At 38.8% G+C, this 10,000-nt stretch overlaps 1 protein-coding gene across 4 annotated transcripts in view; it reads right to left on the minus strand.

Moving 5' to 3' along the window:
- LOC125044003 (T-box transcription factor TBX3-like) overlaps positions 1–10,000 on the minus strand; it is a 213,484-nt gene that overhangs the window by 144,463 nt on the left and 59,021 nt on the right. For 2 of the 4 annotated variants that reach the window (XM_047640414.1, XM_047640413.1), the window contains exons 2-4: positions 6,159–6,272; positions 5,632–5,745; positions 2,645–2,798 (exon numbers count right to left, since the gene is read on the minus strand). In XM_047640414.1, coding sequence (XP_047496370.1) covers positions 2,645–2,798; positions 5,632–5,745; positions 6,159–6,272 — 382 coding nt within the window. The remainder of the gene's footprint in view (positions 1–2,644; positions 2,799–5,631; positions 5,746–6,158; positions 6,273–10,000) is intronic. The other 2 variants (XM_047640416.1, XM_047640415.1) reach the window with 2 other exon arrangements.

The following is a 10,000-nucleotide window of genomic DNA, read 5'->3' on the forward strand; positions in this document are numbered from 1 at the left end:
CTTCCCTCTCACCTCCTCATCATTCTCCTCCTCTCTCTCACCCTTCATCCTCTCCTCTCTCTCTCACCCTTCATCCTCATCCTCTCCTTCTCTCTCTCTCTCACTTCCTCATCCTCTCCTCCTCTCTCTCTCTCACCCTTCCTCCTCTCTTCTCCTTCTCTCTCTCTCTCACTCCCTCACCCTCTCCTCCTCTCTCTCTCTCACTTCCTCATCCTCTCCTCCTCTCTCTCTCTCACCCCTCCTCCTCTCCTCTCCTCCTCTCTCTCACTCTTCCTCCTCTCCTCTCCTTCTCTCTCTCTCTCTCTCTCACTCCCTCGCCCTCTCCTCCTCTCTCATCTCCCTCTCCCACCCAGCATCCTCATCTCTTCATCCAGCATCTCCATCTCCGAGCCCAGCCTCTCCCATCAACCCCAAGAATCACTCAGTTCCTCCGATTGTCCGAGTCGGTTAACAAGCACAACTAATTTGCATATTAACTATAGAACCACCTCGTTAAAAGCCCACCCCTGTGCAACGACCTAGTGCAACCGGCAGAGTTATTGTCCATTAAGGATTGTTATTGTCATCTATTGTTGCTGATTGATCTATCTACCTATTTGATTTCGGACGAGGCTCCGGGATAATACGCGTAGTCATTAAGGGTTTATATGTTCGTCGTAACGGGGTCCAGGAGGTTATCTGATCCAGCCATTAGCAGGAGTTTTGAGTCCGAATTCTTGGACGGAGCTTGAGCGTCGGCTTCGTGAAACGGGATTGGACGGCGATTTTCCCTTTCCTGGCCGCGCATTGGTCCTTTCTGTTTGGTTTTATTTCTTTTCCGTAGAGCTATGTGATTGTTTGTTTGTTTGGTATTGCGACACACACACACACACACACACACACACACACACACACACACACACACACACACACACACACACACACACACACACACACACACACACACACACACATAAACATACACACAATACATATACATCTATCTATCTAACTATATATACATATATACATATACGTATATATCAGATTCTAAAACTCCAATACCCTTTCAAATAAATCATAACAAGAATATCCGGGAATCGACTCTCAAACAAACTCCGCTAGCTAATTAAATAAAAAGTCCACACTCTTAAATTTCAAGACAATGAGGCAATCGATCATACGGCCGAGCATAAGGTAATTCAACATTCAACACATACTCCCCCTACCCCTTACCCCCTTGCCCCTTGCCTCCCGCCCCCCCCATGCCCCTCCCTTTCCCTCCCTTTCCCTCACCCTCACCCCACTAACCAGAACGTTCACATCACTATTCATTCATAAAAAAAAAGAAAAAAAAACAACAACATATATGCTAACACACATCGCTACATCAATTTCATTATAACCCACAAAGCACAGTTTGCGAAGGAATCATTACATGAAATTAAGTATTCTTCTCCCGGGAAGGCAAGATGTACGTCTGTGCAAGGCCCGTGTACGGACAAGCAACACACAACAGAAAACGAGAGGGACACGGAGCTCCACAATAGAAAACGAAGTGTGGGTACCCGACCGAACACGCACCGCCGTCGCGCATGCGTGGTTCGCCCCTACCGTGGTGGAAATTAATTACTGTGTCTTCGGGGGTGATAGGGAGAGGTTGGGCTGGGGAGGGTGGGAGAAGTATTTGTTGGGTGTTGGTTATAATTAGGAGAGAAACTGGTGAATTATTTTGCGTTTGTGTGTGCTATTTGGAGGAGAGGTGTTGAAGGAATGTAATTGCCTGTATGTGATATATTTGAACTAGGTAGAAAACAACTATATATAAAATTTCCTAAAAGATCTTTTTACTAGTACTTTTTCCTATCTTGTGATTGTGTACAACTATTTGCTGGCTGACTGACTTGAGTGTGCATGGCTGTTTGCAAGATCTTTACATGTTGTCCACTGGTTGGCTTGCAATGACAAATGAGGTTCTTTAATGGGAAAACGGTGGGATGGATTGCAAGGCTGAGTGTATTATGTTTATTTAAGCTTTGTTGTTATTTCTTGGGTAAGATCATATGATGTTTGTATGGCCCTCCCTCAGCCTAAACGCATGTGTGTATATGAATATGTATATGTATATGTATATGTATATGTGTGTATATGTATATTATATGTATATGTTTATGTGTATTTGTATATATATGTATATGTATACGTATATGTGTATGTGTATGTGTATGTGTATGTGTATGTGTATGTGTATGTGTATGTGTATGTGTATGTGTATGTGTATGTGTATGTGTATGTGTATGCGTATGTGTATGTGTATGTGTATGTGTATGTATATATATATTTATATTTATGAAAGTTTGTGTGTATATAAATACTCAAGTACAGAAGCTCCCCTACAGATGTAATTGCCCGGGAAACTATGTGCATTTATAAACCCGAAGACCTAAAACCTGCAAAGCAACGTCCCTTTAACCCCTTTCCTGACAACAGAGGAACACACACAGCACCCGCTTCCAACCTACCCCACCTTCCCCTTTGCAAAAAAAAAAAAAAAAAAAAAAAAAGTAAACAAACACACAACACCAACAATAAAATGACACACACACACACACAAAAAAAAACCTACATAAATAAACAAAGACAGGAACAAAAAAGGTATACTTACAAAGCCGTGTTTGTCGGAGATATTATTCGTGAGTTTTAGCTTGTGAAAAGACACAACCTTTTGCATCCACTGTTCACCCGTCGCTGGGCTGTCTGGGTGAATGTACATCCGCTTCGGCATCTCAGGATCGGCTTTGCCAGCAACCATCCACCTGCTATGAGGAGAGGGGGGTCGAGTATGAGTGGCATGTATGAGGGAGAAAATATATTTGAAACAAAAAATGTATTTAGAATTTTTTTTTTTTTTTCTCATTAATTTTTTGTTTTTTTTTTATGGGATGTGGTATTGTAACATGATTTTTTTTTTTTTCAAAATGAACATAGGTTTATTACATCAAAGGAGCATGGAATAAATAAACAAAAAACAAGAAGTGAAAGAAAAAAAAAGTCCAGTTAATTGAAATCAATATAAAAAAGATTTTTTTTTTTTTTTTTTTTTTTTTTTTTTTTTTTTTTTTACAGAACTAGGGATATTACTCTGAAGACTTTAACCACTTCCTGTTATCAAATTATTAACTTTTATGAATGATTTCATTGAGGAAGCTTATTGGTCATGAAATATACAGCATAATACAATAAGCATGACATGAAAAGTAATCCTAGCATGAATACTGTTAAGCATGATATACATATATATTACAATTCCAAACGTGCAATCAACATTTCATCTTTATTTTTTTATTTTGTTAAGATGTATTACTGGTCACGATAATTAGATCTGTTTTATTTTTTTTTTGTTTTTGTTTTTGTATCGAGAAAAACTACATGGAAACGTTGCTTTATATCAGAAAGATTGTTTAAAAAATCGTTTATCTTTAGGAACACTGTGGAAATATTTTTCTTTATATCTGAGAACACTGCTTCCCTAGGATTATATATTGAAACTCATTTCCATATATCAGTATCTCATACATTTCACAAAAAACATGAATCTCAAATAACTGTGACATGAATATACTATTTAATTAACAGAATAAAACAATGAAACAAACAAACAAACATATTGACTTCTTTCTGGCAAAACTTTAAACGTGATAAGTATTATTTTAGTGCATTCTAAATCCCAGAAAATATTTAATGAAACAGATTGCAACATAATAGCAAATATATGCAGAGGGAACCGTCTATTTTTAAGCATTAATTTTTCTACTATATACAGGTATGACTATTCCCTTTATATTAAGGATATTTTTGAAAACTAACTAGTAATTAAAATAGTAATTACGTCTAAGGAATCATCATTATCTTTATTATTATCGCTGTTACTATTAAGTTTATTATTATCATCATTGGCATCATGATCATTCACATTATCATATTTTTCATGTTTATGAAAAGAGACATTGCTGATAGATTAAATACAATTATTATCAGCCATGACAGAATGAGATATGGATAGTATTATTATTACTAAATGAAGTTATTAATGAAATAAATAATCAAGATATTTTCTCTACTGAAATGTTGATTGCATCATCTTGTCAAAAATCATGAACTTTTTTATCAAATGATTAAAAAAAACAGAATTGAAAACCATCTGTTAATTATCACTGACTATTAAACAGACTATTATACAGATCGTTCTTATCTGAATTCCTTATAAGATAAAATGGAAGGAGAGGGAAAGAGAGAAAGAGATAGGAAAAAAGAATCTTCCAATAAAAAGGATATAAAATACAAACAAACAAATTAAAAAAAAAAAAAATAATAAGGAGATTGTGTTAAGTTCTATAAGACTACTTTGGGGAAACAACCTTGAATCCGGCACATGCAAGAAAAAGAGAATTTGAATAAATACAATGCAGGAAATAAATGATAATCAAAATAGGGGTGGATAAAACATGCAATCAAGTCTCTGGATAGGTCAGGTCAGGTCAGAGCTCATTGACCAGTCTCGTGGCGTAGATTCTGTTGCATCAGCATGGTCACCATTATTTATTCCTTTTATTGCTTTTTTTTTTTTTTTTTATTAATTTATTCCTTATATGATCGTTGAGGTGATAAAGGGATTTTTTTTTTTTTTTTTTCATTCTCCTGATGGGTAAGGTAAGGGTGGGCAGGGAGGGCGTGAGTAAGGGATGAGGCAAGATACGCTGATGAGGGGGGAGGGGGGGTTAGGACAGAGGGCAAAGGGGGGCGGGGGTAGAGGGAATGTGTCATGACAGAGTTCTGTGACAGCTTTTTAAATATTCATATCATACAGAGCAGAAATCAATTCAGTTACATTTTTTCTTTTCTTATATTCCATTGTTTGTTTTTTTAAATATCTATCAATGTTTTTTTTCTTCTTTTTTCTCTTTAATCATCAAATATCTTTTGCCATCCATTTCTATCCTCTCTTGTCAGTATAGTGATCAGAACTCTCTCAAAACTCAAGCAGTGTCGCGCTATATTTTCGTCGCAGGTCAGTTTATCATGTAAGCTTCGACGCTCTACTTAGTCCCCAGTAAAGACCTTGCATTCTCTATAAAATGTATCAACTTTTGATTAAGAGGACAAAGGACTGAATAACACAGGCATAGGAAAAAAAAATCTATTATTGGTTCAGTGCACTGAAAGCAAAGGGAGGGGGAAGGGGGAGGGTAGAGGAGGGTATGAGGGGGGGGAGGGATAGAGGTTCTAATACCAATCTTTGAGGTTGTGGGGGGAGGGGGAAGGGGAGGGGGGATTATGTATAAAAAAAGTTTGTGCTATAACTAAAGTTTGAGATTTCTAGAGAGACGGTTTTTGAACTCGAGGTTATATATATAAATATATATTGTAAGGGGGCTTTACAAATATTTCTTCTGCATGTATGTACAAAATTAGCAAAGTCTCGAAATTTTGTTGATATACACACAATCACTCTTCTATAAGGGTTTCTATATCGGAAGGGTCATATAGGTTGGCTGTGTACTATATATATATATATGATATGAAGCCCTCCAATCAATTAAAACTGGGGTTTTCTATAATAGTGGATTAACCTGGGGTTGTCTATAACAATACCTGTTGTGAAATTTATAGCGGCAATCATCAGCTGACACGATGTCCATAAGTAAGATGTATTTTGCTTTTTTGTCAAGGCCAGAGACACGGACCTTGTAGGCAGGGAACATACGTCTGCAAGAATAATAACAGACTTTGATAGAATACATGACAGATATGAAAATAAATAATAGGGGTTACCAAAGCGGGGAAATAAAGACGACAAAAAAAAATGGTGGAGGCGAAAGAGGAAATCATCAGTCATCAGCGCCAAAAGTAAATAATAAGAACATAAGGAAAAAAAAAAATAGAAAGCGCAGCGGGAAACAAAAGAAAGTCGGGAAGCCGGAGATGCCACACCCAAGGAAGGCATAGCCATAATAAATATATATATAAAAAAAAAATAGAGATAGAAAGAAAGAAAGAGAGACACAAATAAATAAAGAAAAGGAGAGAGAGAAAGAGCAGAGAAATGGTCGTCTGGGCAAACATAAAAGTTAAAAAGAGAGAAGTGGTTTGTGTAGCTGAAATTGGGTAGACTCGGATACCTGTTATGGAACTTATATCTACAGTCGTCTGCCGCTACGATGTCTAGTAGGAGGATGTACTTGGCTTTGGGGTCTAGCCCTGACACTCGAAACTTCATCTGAGGAAACATTTGCCTGAAAAAGACACGGAATGGTAACCATAAAAGATATACACACATGGGTAGGGAAAGAAAAGAGCTACTGTGAGTGTATATAACCATGTGCTTCTCAGCCTGGGCAAGCTACTGGTGTTTAACTTCTTCCATGGGAGAAATTAAAGCAAGAGGGAAAATATCTACGTACTGTAAATCGAAATAAAACAATGGGTCTTTCCATAAACATGAGATACATGTGGTCATTACTCTCGATTTTCACCATACACATCTCCAGAGAAATATCACAGAACGGCAAACAAATTCTATATCCAAATCGAAGGAAGTTTAAGCCCATGAATATCTAAACAGTGAGTAAATATCCTACTTCCCTCCCCTTCCTACCCCCCCCCCCCTCCCTTCCTCGGACCCTGAGAAGCCGCAGGGAAAACCACATAATTATAAACACTCCATCGACTCTTTCATGGCATAACATCTAAGTATGTGAGGCCTCGCATGTCTATGCTACCAACGAGTCTCCAGGTAAGTATATATATATATATATATATATATATACCCTGGAAGAAGAGGGAGAGAGAGAAGAGGAGGGAAAAAAATAAGAGAAAGAGGAAGGAGGAAGATGGAAACAAAAAAATAGTGGAGGGGAGAAGAGGTGATTTTGTAGGGATCACCCCCTCCCCTTCATCCCCTTCCACACCTCCTCCTCCTTCTTTCCTTCCCTCCCTCCCTATTTCTAACCTTCCACGACCCCCTCCCCTTCTCGGAGTCCTAGATCCTCCTGGAAGTGTGCTCCTCGCCTCCTCCGCTCCCTCGCGAGGAGGTTTGGAAACTTAAGGATTGCGCTAATGATTAAGGATCTCATCGCTGCAGAATTCCTCGATCACTCGTCCTGCCTCTTCACCGACTACGTGGCTCTCGGCGTCAACTCCAGCTCGAGGGCCAGAACACACAGCAGGCGTGGTAGTTGTAGCAGCTTCTCCGCGAGAATTCTGTTTATCCATCATTATCAATAGCATCCTGCAGTCGTGGTGGGTATATCGTTAATAATTAAGTAGGATATATATCACGCTTGGGTAAAGAATACCTGGGAATTCTCGGGAGCCGTGTTTTTTTTTTTTTTTTTTCCAGGAAGGATTTGAAAAGAAAAAAACAACAATATCGAAATTCAAGATGAAGCTTACAGCTACTGTTGGAGAACCTGAGAGAACTGGATTAAAAGATCCAATGTTAAATATTCGTTCACCTGTTTGGTACTGTTTTGTAAAATATTTCGTACATTATTTTTAGCGGAATGGTTAGTATATGGTTGCCTTCGTGTTCCATTTAAATAACTACACTTAATATCATCTTTCCGTAAATATATGGAGTATTGTTATTTTTTTCTACTATTTACATCCTCATCCACATCCCCCTCTTTTTCGAGTAAACTCTTCCCTTCATCCATCAGCCATGTCCTTCTCTGTATCTTTAACCCCCCCCCCACCCCCACCCCATAATGAGGGCACCGAGGGCCGTCCTTTCCAAGAGGTTTCACAGCATCTATCACGTTCTATAATCTATCACGTTAAGGCATTCATCTCGTCTCTCTCTACATCTTGCCACTGCCATCCACGTCTTCGCCAGTTATCCGTAGGCTGCCTCAATCGGTATCTTGCTCTTCTCTCTCTCTCTCTCTCTCTCTCTCTCTTTCACTTCCAACCCTCTTCCTCTTTCCTTTACCTCGACCCCTCCTCTCCTTCACCTCCAATCTTCTCCTTCCTCCCTTCCTCCCTTCCTCCCTCCTCCTTCACGCAGATATTCAATGTTTATGTAAATTTCTCCCGACACTCAATACCATCTATCGGCCGTGCATCTGCGTGGGGAAGAGATCGTGGCGAGAGCGTATGGGTCACTCTCGCACTCTTTGTTTCTCGTTCCTCGTAAATCACTCGCCTCTTTTTTCCCCCTCTCTCCCTCTTTGTCCTCGGCCGGTGCTAACGACAGCGTCTCAGGGTGATGGCAAGTCTCGCCGCTATTGTAGAAGCTTAGGTAGGTCGAGGTATTATGGAGGCGATCGAGATTCTGCAGTTCGCTCGCTCTCTCTCTCTCTCTCTCTCTCTCTCTCTCTCTCTCTCTCTCTCTCTCTCTCTCTCTCTCTCTCTCTCTCTCTCTCGCTCTCTCGTTTTATTTGAATCTCTCTCTTTCTCTCCTTTGAATCTTTCTCTCTCTCTTTCTCTCCTTCTTTCAAACTCTCTTTTTCTCTCCTTCTTTGAATCTGAATCTCTCTCTCTCTCTCTCTCTCTCTCTCTCTCTCTCTCTCTCTCTCTCTCTCTCTCTCTCTCTCTCTCTCTCGCTCTCTCTTTTTATTTGAATCTCTCTCTCGCTTTCTCTCCTTTGAATCTTTCTCTCTCTTTCTCTCCTTCTTTCAAACTCTCTTTTTCTCTCCTTCTTTGAATCTGAATCTCTCTCTCTCTCTCTCTCTCTCTCTCTCTCTCTCTCTCTCTCTCTCTCTCTCTCTCTCTCTCTCTCTCTCTCTCTCTCTCTCTCTTGCCCCTCTAATGTCCCTCGTCAAAAACAACAACAACAGCAGCAAAAACAAAACAAAAAAAAACAAGAAGTCCCAGAACACCACCTTGAGGCCACCTTCCAATCAGTCCCATTAACCAGGCGCCTTCCATTCATACCCCCACCTCATAATTATGGGGTTCCCGCACACACACACACACACACACACACACACACACACACACACACACACACACACACACACACACAATAAAAAATAAAAAAATCCTCTTACAATTATAAATAGCATCATAAATAAATAAATAAATAAATAAATAAATAAATAAATAAATAATAAATAAAATAAAATAAAATAAAATAATAAATAAATAAAAGTAAATAATTTAAAAAATCGGAAAACATAATCGAAAAAAAAAACCTCGGCCTTTTTACCCATTCTCCCGGTACCATTCTATCGCCTAGCCACGCCCCCCAAACACTCTGAAAAATTGGCCTTCCTCTTCCCCAATTAAATCGGCAAAACAAACAAGGTTCAGAATAGGTACCCCTAATAGGCTAGCTTATCTCTCGACCCATCTATGAGCTCCTAGGGAGGAGGGAGGGAGGAGGGAGGGAGGGTGTGTGTGTGTGTGTGTGTGTGTGTGTGTGTGTGTGTGTGTGTGTGTGTGTGTGTGTGTGTGTGTGTGTGTGTGTGTGTGTGTGTGTGTGTATGTGTGTGTGTGTGTGTGTGTGTGTGTATGTGTGTGTGTTTGTGTGTGTTTGTGTGTGTGTGTGTGTGTGTGTGTGTGTGTGTGTGTGTGTGTGTGTGTGTGTGTGTGTGTGTGTGTGTGATAATATCAATAGGTAATTATAATGGTTTAATTGAACATTCAGATTCATAATTAAATATAACCCTTAAAAAATGACGGATATTCACAGATACAAAGTTTATGTTTATATAAAGTTTACGCATAAGTAGATAATCGCCTATAGGTTCAGTAACTGGCCTTTAAAAAAAGACACGAAAAGAAACTGATAGATTGAAGTAGGTAAAATGCTAAATAAAAATTTAAATGTACATAAAAAAAGATATATAAAATTATACAGATAGGTAAACAAATAAACACAAATCAGAGAAAAAAATATTTGACAGATAAAAAACATAGAAATACAGACCCCCCCAAAACAAAAACAATTATAAGCCACACTAAAACATGGACAATAACAAAAAACAAGTAACAATCACAAGTAAACAACCTCAACAAC

The sequence above is a fragment of the Penaeus chinensis genome, chromosome 35, assembly GCF_019202785.1.
Source record: "Penaeus chinensis breed Huanghai No. 1 chromosome 35, ASM1920278v2, whole genome shotgun sequence".
NCBI lineage: Eukaryota > Metazoa > Arthropoda > Malacostraca > Decapoda > Penaeidae > Penaeus > Penaeus chinensis.